Raw genomic sequence first — 19,727 nt, 5'->3', positions numbered from 1 at the left:
AGTTCAACTGGATAACCTGAGCAGAAGTGAGCTGTTCCCATCTGAACCAAGGATTTGACCCGTAATGAATTAGGGCCTTGTGTCGACTGCTGCGGAAGCATAAACCCTTACATGTGCACCATCGGCCCACGAAAGTTCAACTGGATAACCTGAGCAGAAGTGAGCTGTTCCCATCTGAACCAAGGATTTGACCCGTAATGATTTAGGGCCTACCGATCTCCATAATGAATTTTGACCCACTCAGGCCCAATTCCACTTTCTCTTCTTAAAAAATACAGTAAGCACTTATTTTCGCTTTATGTAACAAGGTCATTCTCTCACAATAGATCACTTTTAATTAAAAAAATAAGTACTTATTTGGAAATAAGTACTTATTTTGAGTTACTGGAATAGGCCCTCAGTACACTCGAGGAAGCCCACAACTTCGAGAGGAGGGTAGGTGTCACCCGTGCAATACACTTTTTAGTAAATATGACATCACCTTGTGGTGGGATCCATACACTTTTGTGATGGAATCCATACCATTTCAACTAATAGGAATGAAGGTAATGTTCATTATTCACCCTATTAAGTAGAGGGTAAACAAAACTCAACTCACTTTGACAACAGAATACGAATTTTATATTGCAGAGTATGGATGCAGTCAGTTGTCTAGGAAAAATGATTTATTCGTCTATTGCTAGAACAACTTACAAATGGGAAATAAATGTAATATGCTATAATATGCTATATATAATCTAAAAATATATAATGTAAGTTGCATACAAGAAATATTGTTATTAAGTAATAGTATGGTAAATGCTAAGAAAAATAAAGACGAACTTTCTCCTTTACCCCAAAAAAAGGAAGAATATAAACTTTTTCAAACTGATGGGTACGGTTAAGATTACTTTTAGGACCACTGAGGTGAGATTGACAGAGTTTAGTAGCATGCATGTATCTATCTAGTGCTCTCCGCGATTCGGATTGAACCGGATTGCCGTGAATTCAATTTTAATTCGCAAGTTACGGTTTTTAGAAAAATATAATTCGTGTCCGAACCAAAAGTCCTACAATTCAATCCGTAAGTCACAATTTGGTTCAGGTTTTATCCACGGATTATATTTCATAATCACTAAATTTCAAATCCAACAAAAAAAAAAATCAAATTCTTACCAACAAAACAACAAGTATTACAATCTATCATTACATCTAGCAAGGTAGCAACCAAATGAGGTAAAATACACAAATATTATCTAGAATTTCAAATTAGTACAACACAACATACACGAATTTTGTTTCCCCTGGGGATGAAATACAGTTTACCCCATGAGGTTATATATTGTTACAATATAATATCGCGTTAAGAAAAAATTGCTAAAAAATTTATGACAATTGGTAAAACTTATATATATATATATATCATTTTATTTATTATTTTTAAATATTTCATGGTTTGATTAATCCATGGTTTCATAATAAAAATTCGTGGACCGAACCATATCTCACAGTTTTTAAATTTTCAAATCTGTGTCCGGACCATTAATCCACAGATCCAATCCAAAAGTCACGGATCAATTCGGTCCGATCCGATTTTACGTTTCTCGGTTATTTTTGGACAGTCCTATGTATATGGGTAAATCACAATAAATATAACCAGGAGTATGAGATGACAAGTTCGTTTTCTTACAAATTTTAAAGTATAGCAATAGCATGATAAAAAACACTTTTAACGTAGAGAACCTCTGTAGTGTATTATATATACTTCGGCAAATTAATTACGTTTCTATCTGAGTTCTAAATTGGATTGAAGCTAGAGCATCTCCAACGGGAGATGTCAAAACTAAGGTGGACAATCAAATAACTAGTTTGGTATTAAGTCATCATCTAATCATGATGTCTTCTATTATGCCAAAAGTGACATGCTTTGAAGAAATGTAACGTGGCTTTGAATGAAAGTCCCAACATGTCAACTTTGACATCAACCTTCGGGACTGCCAATGATCACAAATTGACCATAAGCTTTCACAATAATTTAACACAAGGGTTGAAGAGAGGGAGCTTGATATTAAATTACCATATAAGCTTTCAAAATAGTAAGTAGACATCTTCATATTTGACCTCTCATATTGGAGATGCTTGTAAGGACTAGTCAAACTCTAAAATGAGCTGATTTGGAATTCCATTACTCTTTGATGGAGAAAGATGACATAAAAAAGAAAAAATGAAAAAATGAAACCAAAGATGAATCAACCACTCTTGTACTACTCCATAAGGAGACATTTTCAAAAAAAATAAAAAATACTCCATTTTTTGATCCTAAAAAAATACTCCATAAGGAGACAAGTTTTGAGTTTCCCCTTTGCCTTTTCCCCAGTACCCTTTTTCGAATAGGATCTGGAACCTTCTAGTAGAGTTCGATGAGCCAACTAGCCAATCCTCTCTCTCTCTCTCTCTAACGGTACAGTTAAATGGGGATGACAACATGAGAATGGTGGCCGGATGAGGACTGATAACCGCTTCAAATCCACCAGAGAGGGATAGTAGATTTTACAGGGGTCCCCCTTTCCACATCTTCAGTTTTCGTGTTCACATGGATCACATTCACATTCACATCTATCTATATCTATATATCTACAGAGGAATGACCACACATTTTACCCAAACCAAACGCCTACAAATACAAAATGCCAATTTCAACATTTCCCCCCAGCTTCGATTATACTTTCATGATTGCCAATTCACATTTGTAAATCATAATATACTGTTCATAAATGTTAATTATAATAATAATCTTTGGACAATGATTTTGCCACTCCCTTTTTTGTTAACGTCACTCCCCTGCAAGTGTATTTTTGCACAAAAAATACATTTGCAGAGGAGTGACGTTAACAAAAAAGTAAGTGACAAAAACAGCAGCCTAATCTTTTTGTCACATTATGATTTGTCTTTAATGCGATCAGTATCCTTATTCAAAAATATAATTATCTATCTCTCTTGAAAACTAACATTTAAAACTGAAGAAGATCCTAAATTCATTTAGAATCCTAAACTCTAAATAAATTTTTAAATATTGAATCAATCACTTACACGTATTCAATTGAACTCATTTTTTGAAAGGTCATTCGAAAAATTGTTTTAATGTTAATGAACAATTTGAATTACTCGTGCGGAACCAAATTAGTGAGCCTCACAGGACGTTGTACATTTCCGGTATCCCTACAATTCTGTATCCCTAGCATTTTAATTAATAAGTACTGTACTAACTGTTGAGGAAAATAAAGATGAACCTTTTCCTTTACCCAAAAAAATGGAAGAAGATCGATGATAAACTTTTACAATGTGATGGATACCGTTAAAATCACGACTTTTTTGGACCGCTGAGAGAATTGACAAAGATTAGTCGCATGTGGGCATAAATCACAAAAATAGCAGCTACATGGATTATGAGATCACAAAATCTCTATATAAAAAAATGTTACAACATTTGGTGTATACCAAATATATACACCACACTTAATTTGTGAGGTTCATTCGGAGTCCCCGTACACAAGATCGGAGCCATTTAGTTTAGGAGTATTTAAAACATCTTTTTAAGGATTTCCATTAAAAAAACTAGTTCAATTAAATATCGGTAAATGAACAGCTCAATTCTAAATCTGCCTACAAACTTTAAAGTACAAGTAGAGAACGTATGTACTCTCTTGCATGATGTTTCTCCGACATTTTGGGCTTAATCTTAGATATTTCTAAAAATATTGGGATAAAAGTCACAATTTTTTAATTTACCGATTTATCTTGACGAGACGAATCAATAATCCATGAAAGTTAGGCACAATACTAACAACGCAAAAAAATTTGATTAAGGACCAAAACCAGAAAAAAAAAATATCCCAAAAAACTTGAGTGGAACAAGGCCATATGTCATCCCTATATGCACTAGCAGCACTATTGATCAATTCATATATGTTTGTTCTGCTAAGAGATAATTTGAAGTATGTTAATTATTTTTCCTAAAGACAGTTATGGTGCATTATTCCTAAATTTATTTTGGTATTTTTAGATTTGCGTCATTTTTTTTTTATTAATCCTTCATCTTGACGAGAAGAGTCTATAAATTAAGTAAAAATAAAATTAAGACCAAAAGCCAAAAAAAATTCATTAAAGACGGAAAAATTTGAAATATCTAGTAGTAGTTTTATCTTTAGTGTTATCATAACCAAAGCTTTTTCAAATTTGACCCACATTGTTATGTTTTTTTATTTTTCTCGCCGAAACGGTTGATTAGTTTCACAAATTATGACAAAAAGCTTGACAATAAGACAAGAAACATAAAAATAGCGAAAAGTAGAAAGGGAGAATGATAGTTGTCTTTATTCTTTAACATAGACAAACTGTGTCAAAAATACAATTTAGACAAAATATCAAAATAAATTTAGGGTGAACAGAAAATTTTGAAAAAAGTAGAAAACACAAACATAAAATTGGAAAATAATTTTGGCATTCCAATTTTTTATAATGACATTTCAAAATTTATCATTTAGTGTGTCCTATTATGTATAATTTGAACACTAAAAAACAAATTTTAAAATATTATTTTTAAAAATTAAAGTGTCAAAATCATTTGTCGATAAGATTCTCTGCGGGGGTTACTATACGCATACGGAAACGAGACTTTGGACGCAAGGAAGTACTAGCTCGTTACTCTACGATCCACTTGGATTGGCAATGACGTCATCCCATTGGGTCCCACTATCAACAATGACGTCAAAATAAGCTTACGTGCAACAACTACATTGGTTGTCTGTGTTGTACCCCATCGAGCTTCCTTCTTACGCTATCCTGCATTTTCCCGAATTAGTCCTACAGTTTCTCCTGTGCCACCACCAAGCCCCATGGGCATAATAGGACATCCAACTTTCAGTGTCATTTAAAGAAATTCTGACCCAAAAAACGGGTACTCACTTTACGCGCTACCCTCAACTCAACTCAACTGAACCCGCGTGTATAAAACCGCGGCTTCCCTGCACTCTCCTCCTTCATCCCCGAAATCATCCAAAAAAAAAAAAATCACTCCCCCAGGCTCTCTCTCTCTCTCTCTCTCTCTCTCTCTCTCTCTCTCTCTCTCTCTGTGATCAAGTCTCGTCTTTGAAACCCCGATGAAATTTCCCTGAATCTCTTCACTTTAGTTTTCTCTTGTACTCTATCTCAATCTTTACATACATAAGCTCTTGTCTTTCTACTCTTTTCGTCTTTTCTTTTTTGTCTATTTTTACTTCAGCTGATGGCAGTTTTATCCTTGAGCTCTCTGCCGGTTGGATACCGATTCCGTCCGACGGACGAAGAACTCGTCAATTACTATCTTAAGAATAAGATCAACGGCAAGGAGGACATAGTCAGTGGTATTAGAGTGGTTGATCTCTGTAAAAAGGAACCCTGGGATTTGCCTGGTAATCAACCAATTCATTTTGGGGTTTTTGTTCAGTGCTCGATATAAATGAAGTTAAATTCCCTAATTGTGTTGATAGATGCTCCAATAGATATAGGCCCTGCTGATTAAAAACGTCTTCGTCTTCTTTTTCTTTCTTCTTATGTTTTGCATTTTTTTTTTTTAAAGAACTGAGTAATTCGGGAAAATCTAGTGACGGTTTTTGGTTTTTTGACTTTTAATTAAATTATTATGGCCTTTTTTTAGATGCGTTGTTGTTATAAGCTGTTTGAGCTATTTTTGGGGGTTTTTTTTTAACTGAATTAGAGATGCAATCATGGAAAGATGTGAACTTTTTGGTTATATTTAGAAAAAAAACTGACTTTTTAAGTCATCTCAAACACAGCCTATATGCATTTCGGAACGTGTTTAAATTTGGTGAAGAGTAATGTAGGTTCCATTGATTGGTCAAATATGGGTAATTGATAAAGCTTCTGTGTACATCAATTCTCATTAGGTATTTATTTTGTTTGTGTAATTGCAGTTATGTCCCTTATAGAAACGAATGACGATGAGTGGTGCTTCTTTTGCCCCATTGATCGGAAGTATAGAATGGGACGTCGATTGAACAGAGCGACTGCAGGTGGATATTGGAAGGCGACGGGTAAGGATAGGTTCATCAAGGCTGTGAGGGGAAGGACTGTGATTGGCACCAAGAAGACTCTGGTCTTCTACACTGGGCGTGCTCCCAGCGGGCAGAAGACTGACTGGGTAATACATGAGTACCGTGCAACTAGTAAGGAGCTTGATGGCACTAAACCGGGACAGGTGTGACTTTCAATCTTTCTCTCTGTCTTTAATCCGTACAATTGTTTATGTTTGGGCTTGTGGGTATGAAATAACATACAAAAGAAACTTATTTTGCTTTATCTGCACATGGGTATGTTTTCATTCTTACAGAAATGAATGGCGGAGTGGGTTTCCATGTATGGGGCAAATGGATGACTATGTTTCTGTTGCTTTGGAGCATAAGTTTGTAGCTTATAATGGAGTTTTTCTTAGTGTGTGCGCGTGTGTTAATCTAATAGGTGTGGAAATGAGATGTTTTATGACAACACCTTAAATTGAGCTATCTGTGGGTGGAGGGAGGGAAGAGTGCTTAAATTGTGTTGGCATTGGGATAATATATTTTGGTTGGTACTTATTTAAGGCCGGGATGTGCTTGTGGTTCCGATAGAGGGTTAACATAGCATAGAAGGTGATTGCAAAGATTTCCTGTAGATTTTGGAATGGATCAATTGGATTAGAGAGCCCCGCCTCTATCCAATAAATCAGGCGGGGACAATGTAACGATGAATTGCATTCTTTCCCAACCTATTGGATTGGGTACTTTCTGGACTGATGAAAGCTTTGAGGGTTCGGTTTTTATTTGATAGCTTTATACAGGTTTCTAAGATATCTAGAAAATTGCATTCCTCCTTTATCTTGGCATAATCTCAGACGGTGGTTATTTGTATTAAGTTGTTGTGGCCTTTTCCACGTCAACACCATATCATCAATGAATAAGTCATGTTGGCGTTAATACAGGACAAATAAAACACTTCTAACCTTGAATGTGGGCCTATAAAGGATCCTATCCAAATGGAGTCCTCTTTTTTGGAACCAAAATACACCTCCAAAATTGATGGGATGTCCACATAGGCTACCTGGAACAGTTTTTTCTGCGTGGGAGTCTATATTTCATTGTTGCATTTCCTCTTTATCTACATCACGAGTCTCTTTCATGCTTACCAAAAGTTTAGGTCTATGTTTCTCCTTCAGATTCTTACTGGTGAGCTGTGTCTTTCTTCTTGTAATTTTGGAATCGCAAGTTTATTTTGTGAATTCGAATTCCAATACTGGATAACTTAATTCATTTTCACAATGTCTGTGTGTTCCTATTTTAGGGTTCGTTTGTCCTCTGTAAACTAATGAAGAAGTGTAATAAGAACCGTGACGGGACACAAGATGAGAACACTGAAGGTTCAAACGTTGAGGAATTTGAACAAAATGATGCTTCTCCAGCCACAGTTCAATCATTTTCCGTGGATAGAGAATCAGAGCCAGCGGCTCCTATAATAAGTGGCCATGATGAAAAGTTACCTTCTAGCGGTGAGAGTACCATTCTGCAAAGATTTGACAGAACACCCCTGGTTGCTCCTTTACCTACTGAGTGGACCAACAATGGCAGTATTGCTGATGATGTAGCAGATAAATCAATCGTTGAGGTAAGACCAGTACTTACTTTTAGCTGAATTTATCGATTATCATTTTGTGTAACTATCAAATCCAAGCTATGAAGCATGGGTACTCCGGAAATGTCGCCGTACGCGCTCCGGGTACGGGTATGGCGTCGGTATGGCAAAAACGTACCGGGTATCTTTGGTATCTTTGGGTACATCAAGGGTACTCCGGCGGTATGCCTTGGGTACTTCGTGGGCACGTTTGAGAGAGAGAGAGAGAACCAGAGTCGATCGAGCGACGAGGTGATGACTGGGTCGATCGTTGGGTTCAGGGCTTTAGGGCTTCTGGTTGGCTTCTCGATCCACTGATGACTTGGGTTTCTATTTCATCGTAATACAGTATATATTACAAAAAATACAGCATAGCCCCTTAAGTTCTTTGCCACGATAATAAAGTCTCTTGATTTCTAAAAATTACAGTTTTATATTTTTCAGTTCCAGCATACCTCTAATTGTTTAGTATTTCAGTTTTACCCCTAACAAACACAAATATTATGGTTGTGTTTGGTTGAGAGTTTAGTTTAGTTTAGTTTTGGTAGTGGGTGGAGAGAGAAATAGAGTAATGATTGAAGATAGGGGTAATGATTGGAAAGAGATAGAGAGAGATGTGAAAGTAATAAATGAAAAAATAGGGTAATGATTGGAGAAAGAAGTAGGGTAATGATTGAAAAACAAAACTAAAACAAAACTATCATTTTGACTTTTTATCTATATTGCTTTTTGTTGGTAAAATGGGTTTATATTTCATTTTATGCAATAAAAATAGTAAAAGATAATAAATATATATATATTCGTTGTATCCTTGCCGTACCCATACCCTACTTTTTTGGGGTTTTGCCGTTTCCCGTACCGCGTACCGGTACCCGTGCTCCATAGAATCCAAGTCATACACTTGCTAATTCTTCATTGCTTTCTTCAGCCGGATTTTGAGTTGGAGGATTTTGAGTTGGAAGACTGGTTACGCGGACTGATTCCTGACACAACTATGGAACCACCAGATGCCAATGGAAAAATATTCTCTCCTTTGCACTCACAAGTGCAGATGGAGCTGGGATATTTGGATGACTCGCAATATCCACTCGATATTGAGGTGGGCAATGACCAGAGGGGAGCACAGCTGCTGCATGGAACAAACGAATACGAGATTAATCAGTTCTTGGATTCAGTTATTGTAAGCTCAGATGAGTACTTCTGTGATGTTCCTGAGAGCTATGCTGTTGAAAGTGAGATCCATACTTATATTAATCATAGTGAGAGCACTTTCGTTACGAATAATGTATCATGTATTGAGTTGGACGCAGAAGTGGCCAAGGCACAGGTATAATGAAGCTTCTTAGAACTTTATGAATATGTGAATTGATTTAATGGTCCATCTCTTGGAAGTGGAATAATTTCCTATCTGAGCACCTTATAAAAATAAAACAGTTTCTTAGAACTCTATGACTGTGCAAGTACACAATTTAAGTTGTGAACTTGCCAAATCATTAATTCTAAGAAACTGTGTTTTATTGGTGCCTGCATGTGAAACTATTCTGCATTTTACAGAACCAAGAGATGGGTCATTAGAAAATTTCTCATATTTACAAAAGTTGCATTATTGCGTGCCATTTTGATATTGATTCTAAATGTTATGGACAATTTGAGCAGAACAATGAGAGCAAGGCTCCTGTACTAGTGGAAATGTATTCTAGAGGAAATAAAACTACTGATATTAGCAATGAAGAGAACTTGAGAAGTTTGGGTTTACTGGAAAATGAGTCTCTTGGGCGGCATTGTGTCACTGTTGCTTCTACCAGTGACCAGTCTGTTGATTTGTTCAATAGTCCCGAAGCTGATAGAAATAATAGAAATGCTGTTGGGGGTGGTGAAGATTTTGGAACTGGAATCAGATTAAGATCTCGACAATCTTATAATCAACCAAATGCCGAGTTTTTTGAGCTGCAGGGTAATGCACGAAGAAGAATCAGGCTGCAGCAGAAACTTCAAGTTGAACCAGTTCACAGCAGCAAGTGGGGACATTTGGGCTACAATGAAGGAAACCATGAAGCAAATTATTTTTTGGCCAAGGTGAGAAGTTTGTCAGTGAGCTTGTGAATAGAGGTGATAATTCCTTTGTATTCAAAGTGAAATCCCAATTGATTGATGTTTTTGCAGGTTGGAGAAGCTGAAGAAAAGCATAGTGATATCATAGATGAGACCCTGGAGATATCCCATTCCACGTCCAATTATGTCACCAAAGTTGCTCAAGAACAGGGTTTGAACACAATATCAGCTTCTGTTTTTCCAATAAGCGGCGAAAAAAAGGTCTCCTCTGTGCCTTTGGAGGCTCCTCCTCCGATGCACTTGATTTCGTCATCTATGCATATGCTTAGGGTACTTGTGGTTGTAGGTTTGTCCGTTGTCTTTGTGGGCATATGGAGTTGCCTCAAGTTTTGAAGTTGGTTAGAAAAGAGACCTTTTTTTTTCCATGTGTTCTATTCTTGTGTAACTTTTTATTTATGAAGAAATAAACACCTCTTCATAGCAAGATATGCTGGATGCGGTCTTTTAACTTCCTTCTATGCAGCTGCACTTGGATATCTATGTAATCTTCTGAAAAAGGCGCTTTGTATATGATGTATCTGAAACAACTTCTGTATTTTGATTGTAATCTAGTTTAACAGTGATTTATGTGAACTTTTTGTTGTACCGGCATGGATCATTTCAATTCTCTTACCTGTATAATCTTATGTTTCTTTGCGTAAACTGAGTTACTGTGTATAGTTGCTACGAATAATGTGTACGACATGAGAATGTTCGAGGTGGTTAAGATGGAGGAATAAATGGAAGTGTAGAATCATTGCACATAGTATGCCTGGGCTATTGACTGAATCCAGGTGGTTTAGCTTGATGGGAACCATAGCTAGAAATTTCACCATGGATTTGAACCGAGGATGAGTCATGCCCTGATGTTTGGCCACTCTATTGTGTGTTCCTTAATAGGTCGGATGCTAATATTGTGTGTGAATTTCTGAATGTAGGAGACAATGAACTGCTAAAAGCCTATTTGCAAAACTACTTCCTTTCAGCTGCCAACATTCAGGTGTGGCGGCACCTATGGTGGGACATCTCGGGTTGAATCTCTGACCGGTATTTTCTCGCCTTTGGATGTACAAGTCTCATACATCTAGGTGAATCTTAATCACACATTTTTAGTCGGATAGATTTGGGGGACCGACTATTTGGACCTATGACTTTACCTCTTCCAATAGGTACCATATGGGTCCTAATTATGATTATATTTGGAAATTTATTTCAAACTAGATTATAGACCCAAATGGTTGTTAGGTCCACGGGGCTCCACAGTTTGGAGAATTTTAGAAGCTGACGGCAGCTCCGTCCAGTTTCAGCCGCAAATTAACTTATTTTTAAAACGTGATTAATTACGCAACTGGGCCATGGATGTCAATCTGAAATCACATCCCATCTAGATAGATACTTATAATTGTTTGTATGTGTTTAGAACGTGGAAAGTACCAAATGAAAAGTCAGGTCAATTACCATGATTATGTTGGTTAGGTATAGCATTATAAATTTGGCTTTCTTAAATTCCACCCTCCTTGACATCCTCTGCCCGTGCCCTTTCTAGTTACATTCAGGTTCAGGTCGCAAAATCAGAGAGAGAGAGAGAGATGATAAAGGTGGGGATGGTAGTGGAGCTGTTGGAGGAATACAGTGTGGCAATGGCAAGGTTAAGGGAACAACTCTTGGTCCCAAGACGTATGCGGCGAATGGATGCTCTGTTTTTCCTGAGGAGTCTCCGTTCTGCCTCCACTTCACCCATCACTGCTGAGGGCTCTTCTTCTTTCCTTGTTTACTTCTGAAGATAGAAACAACATTGCTTCATATTTTCCCAGCTTGCTTTTCTTTCATGTTACTTTTATTAGTTCAATTATTTGTTATTTTTACTCAAAAAAGTTCAATTATTTGTTAGGGACGGGTTCCAATTCTTGAACCCGCCCGTTAAAATGGAAAAAAAATTCTTTCTTTGTACTAAGTAGGCAATAAAAAATGTTGAAGATTCATAGAATGTTGTGCTTCCAATGAGTTTCCTTTGATGTTTCAGACTCCAATGGCGGATGAGTTTTTATTTTTTTATTTTTTCCTACTTTTTCTTCCTTCCCTTTTCTATTACGAAGAACTGGGCTAATTTAGGCATGTGAAATTTGGGAAAATGACGTGTTTTTAATGATTAATACCCATCAAAGACATTTTCAGCATTAACAAATGTTCTTAACTTGTCCTTGGCAGGTATTAATTATCAAAATAAATCTTGGGCTGTCATTTTCCCGTGAAATTTACTTGGAAAAATGACGGTCCATAACGTGTTTTGATAATTAATACTCGCTAAGGACATGTTGAGAATATTTATTAATGCTGAATATGTCCTTAGCGGATATTAATTATTAAAAACACGCCCCTGTTCGTTATTTTCCCAATTTACTTCGGTTTGGTGAAAGGACATGTGTGTTAGGTAGTGGACTGTTGAATATGTGGGCTTGGGTATGAACATTTGACTTTGATATTGGTAGTTCAGTGCATTAAGCAACCTAAAGAAAGAATTTGGTGCTTAATTCCAACCACGTTCAGAGTACCAGATATTAACTTGACATGGATATGAGCTCAAGGAGTTTTGGTAAGTGGACATGGAAAAATAAATAAGTGTCTGTCTTTCATTAAGTTGCACGTTCGAATTTTACGAAAGTCATACTTCGAACCTTGGGGTCACTAGAAGGCTTGTCCGGTCGTTAATTTCATTACCTTAATATTAGTGGAGGTGCGCACAAACTTATCCAAACATCTAGTTATTAGAAAAAAATCATTACATGGATGTGTTTGAGCTGGTTAATATGGGTGGATGTGCTTACCATTTGTGAATTTGATCTCTAATGAGTAACTCTGTTTTGCTCTCATTATTACCCCGAAAGACACGTGGTTCTGGGTCGTCTATTTCTACTTCTTGCCCCTTTATCTACTCATGTTATCGCTACACAAAATCAAGGGCCCCCTAATAACAATCCTTCCCAAGGCAAAGACACTTTCGGCCCACCCATAGTTACCTCGGACTGTCTTCATTAATATAGCACCTCCATAGTTTACTGGGGCACCATCACATAGAGTCCTAACACTTTTCTTGACAACACATTCATATGGCCGGGGCTCAAGACTATATGTACAAGTTCCATGTACCAAAATATGGACTAAAAATAACAATTGTGAGACTTCATATTATTAATCTTAACAACTCTTTAAACGAATAATCAACTGATGATTTGAAATTTTTTTATCATCCAAATTATGCTCTTTGAGATACCTAGGGTTTGCCCATTGACATAGTACAAGGCTGTGAGGGGAGCACTAAATACTCACACTGATGTTTTTAATAAAAGTGTCCTAACTATTACTAAGTATAGGAGAGTATTATTACATTACTCTTCCTATCTACGGTGGCAAGAAATTCTCCAAAACAAAGTTTGGGTGAGTTTTTCTTAAAAAATTTATCTATAACTTATGGATTTTAAACAAGCTATCTTTTTTATTTGGACTTTTTAGTTAATGTGCGTAAAGAGAATGATTTATCTCAAAATCCGTATTTTTATGGGCTTTAGTTTGTTTAGACAATGAGGAACTTTAAACTCATTTATCGCAGCAAAATATTAAAAGGGTATATTGCTAAACTCAATCTAATATGCGTAAGACAATATGCAAATAATACCTACAATAGTTTGAATTTTAATACTTATTTCACTAGTATTAATACACTTTCACATATGTCAATAATCTTTTCTTTGATATCGATGCACATTTTACATGTTATCATCCTCTCTTAAGGCTGAGGTAAGCATTTTCCATACTATTAAAATTCAAGCAAATTCAGTTACAAGTTTAATCTATCGGGGTATGAAATCATATTGTTCGAAATTACGGGGTAGCCTATGCGGTTTATCAGCATCAAAGACTTCCAAAGGATTGACAACTTTCCGGCAGAAAATCATTTGCTCGGAAGTTGCAAAAAGACTACAGAGGGAGACGACTCCGCCCGCTGCAGGTGTGTCTCGCGTTACTCAACTGGTATACTTTCCCATCTAACTTATCCTACTATCAAACTCCTCAGTTCCTCTCAATTTCTGGGGATTTTTTCTCTGCTAACCTCGATTTCGTTAGTGTTTCTGTTATAATTGCCTTCTGCTTCTTTATTTTTTGCTTATTTGATTAATGTTGCTCGCTTATCACTATAAACACTCTTGTTCCTGCTCAATTTTTTGTTTCGTTTTCGGACCAGTTGACTCGATCATTTTCGACCAGAAGAAATGATGGGGTTTGGGACTTCTGGTAACGGTGGTTCGTCATCGCCGTTGTCCAATTTATCGGCTTCAGCACCTCCTTTTTCGGTGGATCGGTCCAATTCCAAACCCGGTAGTATAAACCCACCTGTGAATTTCTCTGAAGCCCCTTATGCTCTGCCTTTTCATTCTTCTTTCCCTAATTGGCAATATTCGCATCACCCTTCAGCTTCTAGACCTGATTTCTATCCCAATCATAGATCAGAAGTTGATTCGATTCGGACCACATGTCTGCCTTCGACCGACATACCAAACCCTAATTTTAATGCAGCATCAAACCCTAATTTCGGTGCTGCATCCGATTCCTTCTCTTTTCTGCAGTATTCAAGTGAAGTGCCTAGTAAACATGTTGGAGACAAGTCATATTATCCTCCATTTGTCTCACCGGTGATTGAGGATGATGTCCCTTTGGTGGTCCTTAATGAACCTAGCTATGATTTATTGTCCAGTTCGCGTGCTCCATTGGATGGGCCTATTCAAGTTGATTACTCGGATCTGGAGTACATGCCACAGTGGGATAGCTCTTGGAGCGGACTGTCTGACCTTGAGCAGGGCAAACGGGTTGGACTTGATGGGAGTTTCTGCGCTGAGGATAAAAATATTGCGGGTTCCTATGTTTACAAGAATTATATGAAACCAGGTATTGCTACTTCTGTGCCAAATATGTCATCATTACTTGTATGAAACTATTATTTTTGGTGACCATAGGGTGTATGGGTCATGCATTACATGAGCTATTCATTTTTGTCTGCTTCAAGTACCATGGGTATTTTATTCTATCACAGGAACGAATAGATTTGAAAAACCTCTCCACTAGATTCATGTTTCGAGGAAACCCTATGTTGGATTCACTTTTTGACTTTTTGGTGTTCCCACTGTGGTTTCATATGTGCAAATCATGTAAAATTTGTTAAAACCAGTACGACACTTTTCTTCCTTGGTTTATAGAGTGATCTCTATTGCTAGGATATAGATTTCATTAACCAAAGCCAAGTATCTGGCAACAGGGGTTATTTAGTCGGGTTGGGTCAACCACTAGAATTGGGTTGTAATTTGTATGTTTCCCAATAAACATTTTGTGGTCTTGTTTAGTCTTCTCATGCTCTCAGTGCCTTCAACCTGGTTCACGAGCACTCCTTCTTGCACTACTTTGCCTTTTAAAGTGCATAAGAAATCTTGGTCCTCCCCTAACTTAAACAAGTTGATGATGTTCCTGATCTTCACTACTGTGATTTTGGTGCAGAAGATGCTTCTGTAGTTTCAAGTGGAAAATATGTTGATGTATTTGGCTCAGAAAGCCAAATTGTTGCTCCAAGTAAAAATAAAGTGCAAAATTCCGGGTTCATTTCCGGTGACTCCTCAAGAACATCAATCTCAGGAAGCTCAATACTTCCAGAGTCTCATGGACAGGGGCCCTTTCCCAAACCAGCTGCAAGTTTCTGGAATCATCAAATTTCTTATAATGCATCATACGATAAGTGCTTCCAACCTCTTGAATCTTGCCAGAATGAGTTCTTATCAGTGAAAAAATCTGCCCCTCCTCTTGTCATCAGACCACCTCGATCCATTGGCACCAGTTCTACAGTGCCAAGTGGAGTTTCCACTAAAGATGACAAAAATATCAGCAGTGTCATAACTATTAAAAGAAAGGGCTCTGGTTTCCATGATTCCTCTGATCAAAAGGAGCCTTTCTTACACTTAAAAAGAGCCGATTATTTCTTTGTTGCATCATCCTCTACTGGAAAAGTAGAGAGGGAATACAAGCCTACTACTAAGGGTGTCTTGAATTTTGTATCTAAAGGTGAAATGGAATTCCAACCCGCTGATACAAATGTACCAGATGGCTTGACTTTGGAAAATGATAATGCTAAAAAAGCCTTTGCTTCAGTTGAGGATTCTCCAGAGAGTTTAGATCATTGCAATCCTTCTGTGGATTCACCTTGCTGGAAAGGTGCTCCAGCTTCTTGTTTCTCTCTGCCCGAAGTATCTGAAACTTGCACTAGCTTAAATCGTCAACAAATTCAGAGCTTTCCTCCAACTTATGATACTGTGAAGTCGTATGAGGAGAATGGGTATGTGGAACTTGGTTCATTGCTTTGTCCTGAAAAACTTCCGAACACTAATTGCCCAGTCAGAGAGCATACTTCAGTTGACGAGGCGAAAGCAGGATTTGATATTCCAACATTAACTAGCAACAAGGGGGTTCAGTTTTCTAATAACGTTGGTAAGCCAAGAAAAGAATGTGGCTTCCATAATGACTCAATAGGTTTTCCAGATTCAAAACCTGGTCACACAAAAGAACTGGGTCTTGAAAAGCGTGAGGTTACATATGAAACAGATTTCAAACCGTATGATGGGTTGAATACTAATGATGCCTCAGAAGATGGTTCTGTGCCTCTTCATGGTATGGAAAGCACTTCATGTTTGCCTTGTTCTGCAGAAAATGAAAATAAGCTGGGCAAAGGGGATGTGACGGAATCAATTCCAAAAATGAATGTCCAAATGATGGTTAACACAGTACATAACCTCTCGGAATTGCTTTTATTTTACTGTTCAGACGATGTATCTGCAGTATCGGAAAAAGATCATGCAGCCATTAAGCAGGCAATCAACAATCTTGATACGTGTATATCAATGAAGATTCCTCCTATGAAACCAACACAAGAATCAAGGCTTCCCCAACAAGGCACTTTTTGTGAACCTAATCTTCGTAAGGTATGTGTTCTTTTGGTTTTGTAAAAACTGTTCAAGGTTGATGGAAGTTACCCTAGCACTGGTAAACTCCTTGAGCTGTCATTCACACGGTTGTTTCATTATTTATTGGTTTGCTTTATATTACTGCAATTACGAGATGGCCTCTTTTTTCCTTCAAGGCATAGGTGAGTATTATCAGCATCTCATGATGCTCCATCCATTGGCCCGCACAAGCACGCACCCAAACGTACTTTTAATTTAATTTGTGTGTTCTAAATTGAGATGTACTCGCCTAGATGGCCATAGGCCATTTGGGAATTGGGTCTGACATCTTTGAATCCGAAGAGAAGGTTTATGGAGTTGTGCTGAAAAATGTCTTCTCCAGGGTGTCACTGAAGCCAGGTCTCCGGTGACAAAGGAACCTGATGTTAGTCTTGATATTCGGTTGGATGACCGCCATAGATATAAGGGGACAACGAACAATAATTCTTCTGGCAAGAAAGTTGAGGAATGTGCGGATTTTTTCTCTTTAAGGGATGATGCAGACATTATGAAAGATGATAAAATGGTGCAGGTATGTGTTAATGATTTGTTGTTTTCTTAATACTTGTGCTTCTAGGCGAAAAAATAAGCTTGCTGTGCTGGAACTCAAAATGGAATTTTTTTATCTATGGATTTGTTGAACAAGAAACCGTTGGTTTCTGTGTGCGTATATGGCTTACAGGCTATAAAGGGTATTCTTAAGGAGGATTTTATTGGAGAGAACGAAATCCCATCAGAAACTCTCTTGTATAAGAATTTATGGCTTGAGGCTGAAGCTGCCTTGTGTTCCATTAGTTATAGAGCTCGCTTCAACCGTATGAAGATTGAGATGGAAAAACGCAAGTCCGACAACATGAAAGGTTGGTATGCCACCTCCAAACCTGCTATTTTCTACTATACATATTCTAATTTTTTGGGCTTGAAATATGAGGTCATTCATGCTAAGGTGAGAATATCTAAATAATTAGGATCCCGATTCCCAATGCATGTTTCATGAGTTTTATAACACTTTCACATGATGTAAACTCTCTCTCTCTCTCTCTCTCTCTCTCTCTCTCTCTCTCTCTCTCTCCTTGACGGTCCTTGGCATTTCCTTGAGTAATAGTAAGTCACTTAATTTTCCTCTGCTTACAGATGTAGATTATCTAGAGGTTGCTGAGAAGGAACCGATCTCCGAGGTCTCTCCTGATTGGAACATAACCCAGAAAGTGACACCAGAGGCTGAAGATAACCCAATATCCGGTATCTCCATTTGGGATTCCTCTACTTCAACTATAACAAAGAGTGTTGATGATGTCGAGGCTTCTGTCATGGCCAGATTGGATATCCTTAAACGCAGGGGTCAGAGCTCAAACTCCGAAGTTGCAAAAGGGCAGCGACTGACGGAGGTGGTTGATGTGGGATTTGCAGTCAAGAGCAACCATTTTCCGTTTGTCGGAGATCGGTCCGAGGCTGGCAGTTTGAACTTATCTGATGAATTTAATTTGCAGAATTCATGTGGCAACAGTAAACTAGACGAGTTTGGCCCATACATAAGTAGTAGTTATATGCATAGTTCAGATGATCGGGTGATTGGATCTGGTAGGAAAAAGAGGATGGGAAGTCGGATCTTTTCTGGTTGGAATGATAGCTCTTCATCAGATTGGGAGCATGTGCTGAAGGATGAATTTTCAGGTCAGAATTGATGAACTTCAAGGTCTGAATCCACACCTGTAAATTCTGTTTGAGAGAGAGATTTCTCCCAGCATATGTAAAAAGTGTTTGGTATTCGTTTGAATTACTGAAAACCCGTATCTTGAGATTTCTCCAAGCATATGTAAAAAGCGTTTGGTTTTCGTTTGAATTACTGAAAACCCAGATGTTCAGATGTTATATGAGTTGCTTGAATGATCTGTCATTTGCTGATGAGCATGCATAAAAACTGGAAATACCTTAACGCATTAAAATGGTGAAATATGCCGTGGGAGCGAGCCGAATTCCCATGGCCTCTGCATTGTAGATGGTCCTATCTTACTGTACTAGTTTTATTTCTACTACTGCTGTTATTCTTGTTCTGCCCCCCATGGTAGGGGCAGGTAGAGGGAGGCCTGAAGACATCCAATTAAGCTGTGGATAATTGGCCTGACTGAGAATCATACCACATTATTCGGGACGGATGGATCCCTAATCCAAGTTTATTTCTTGCAACGGTAATTGCAAATATTTTCATCTCCGTTTCACTTCAAAACCTTGCGGTGAAATGCACCCTCAAACTCATTTTTACTACTAGTGTTTTTTGACCTGGGTATGTGTGACTTTGCTCCGGTACAACATTTGGTTCCACATTATGCCGGTTAATAACTGGGCATAGCCCAGGGATGGCCCTAATGAATTATGAGGCGTCCATCAGAGACTTAATTTATCATTGGGGTTCACTCTTAATAAATTGTCATTTCACCAACAAACTCTTTTACTGCATATTCCCCATATTTACCAAGCAATATTCCCCTCGGAACAATATGCACGGTCAAGCTTTTCTACCGCCGCAACCGAGCTCAGAGCACCACAAGGATGGATGCTTGGGACCCTGGAAACCATATATGAATGCCCCTCCCAACAACGTAAACCAAACCCATCCTGCGGTTATATGTCCGGTTCTTCCATTGTACTGCACTTGGATGGTCATGCACTAAAAGTCAACACAATTTGATTCTCTGAATATTCATTACCAATTCCCTCTTTAACTAAACCCAAATCTTTGGACTTGTGAAGAACCCTTCCAGTTCTAGATCTGTCACGTACTGTTCAACAGAACCAATTGCATGTTTAATAAATGACCCCAAATGAGTCTACACCAGTGCCAATTCCTCTAAGAACTACCCATGTCATTGCTTTCCAGGGGAACAGTACATAAAACTGTATATGATCCTGAAGCCATGA

At 37.8% G+C, this 19,727-nt stretch overlaps 2 protein-coding genes across 5 annotated transcripts; both read left to right on the top strand.

Annotated features, from left to right (window-relative positions):
• The first annotated feature begins 5,018 nt into the window (after window positions 1-5,018).
• LOC131300495 (NAC domain-containing protein 14-like) lies at window positions 5,019-10,377 on the top strand. The gene is made up of 6 exons (XM_058326372.1): window positions 5,019-5,429; window positions 5,952-6,235; window positions 7,354-7,674; window positions 8,609-9,007; window positions 9,337-9,756; window positions 9,844-10,377. The coding sequence occupies exons 1-6, from the start codon at window positions 5,264-5,266 to the stop codon at window positions 10,123-10,125; spliced, it is 1,872 nt and encodes a 623-aa protein (XP_058182355.1). The 5' UTR covers window positions 5,019-5,263; the 3' UTR covers window positions 10,126-10,377.
• A 3,234-nt stretch (window positions 10,378-13,611) lies between these two features.
• On the top strand, window positions 13,612-18,705 carry LOC131300494 (uncharacterized). 4 transcript variants are annotated; one of them, XM_058326370.1, is made up of 6 exons: window positions 13,612-13,777; window positions 14,012-14,712; window positions 15,319-16,787; window positions 17,152-17,340; window positions 17,491-17,668; window positions 17,943-18,705. In XM_058326370.1, the coding sequence occupies exons 2-6, from the start codon at window positions 14,040-14,042 to the stop codon at window positions 18,491-18,493; spliced, it is 3,060 nt and encodes a 1,019-aa protein (XP_058182353.1). In that variant the 5' UTR covers window positions 13,612-13,777; window positions 14,012-14,039; the 3' UTR covers window positions 18,494-18,705. The 4 variants fall into 4 exon arrangements, with proteins under 4 accessions (XP_058182353.1, XP_058182350.1, XP_058182352.1 ...); XM_058326367.1 differs by having other exon boundaries at window positions 15,316-16,787; XM_058326369.1 differs by having other exon boundaries at window positions 13,627-13,800; window positions 15,316-16,787.
• Window positions 18,706-19,727: the final 1,022 nt, after the last annotated feature.

This window comes from Rhododendron vialii, chromosome 9a (assembly GCF_030253575.1).
Source record: "Rhododendron vialii isolate Sample 1 chromosome 9a, ASM3025357v1".
NCBI classification, from domain to species: domain Eukaryota; kingdom Viridiplantae; phylum Streptophyta; class Magnoliopsida; order Ericales; family Ericaceae; genus Rhododendron; species Rhododendron vialii.
This window is presented reverse-complemented; position numbering and strand designations above follow the sequence as displayed.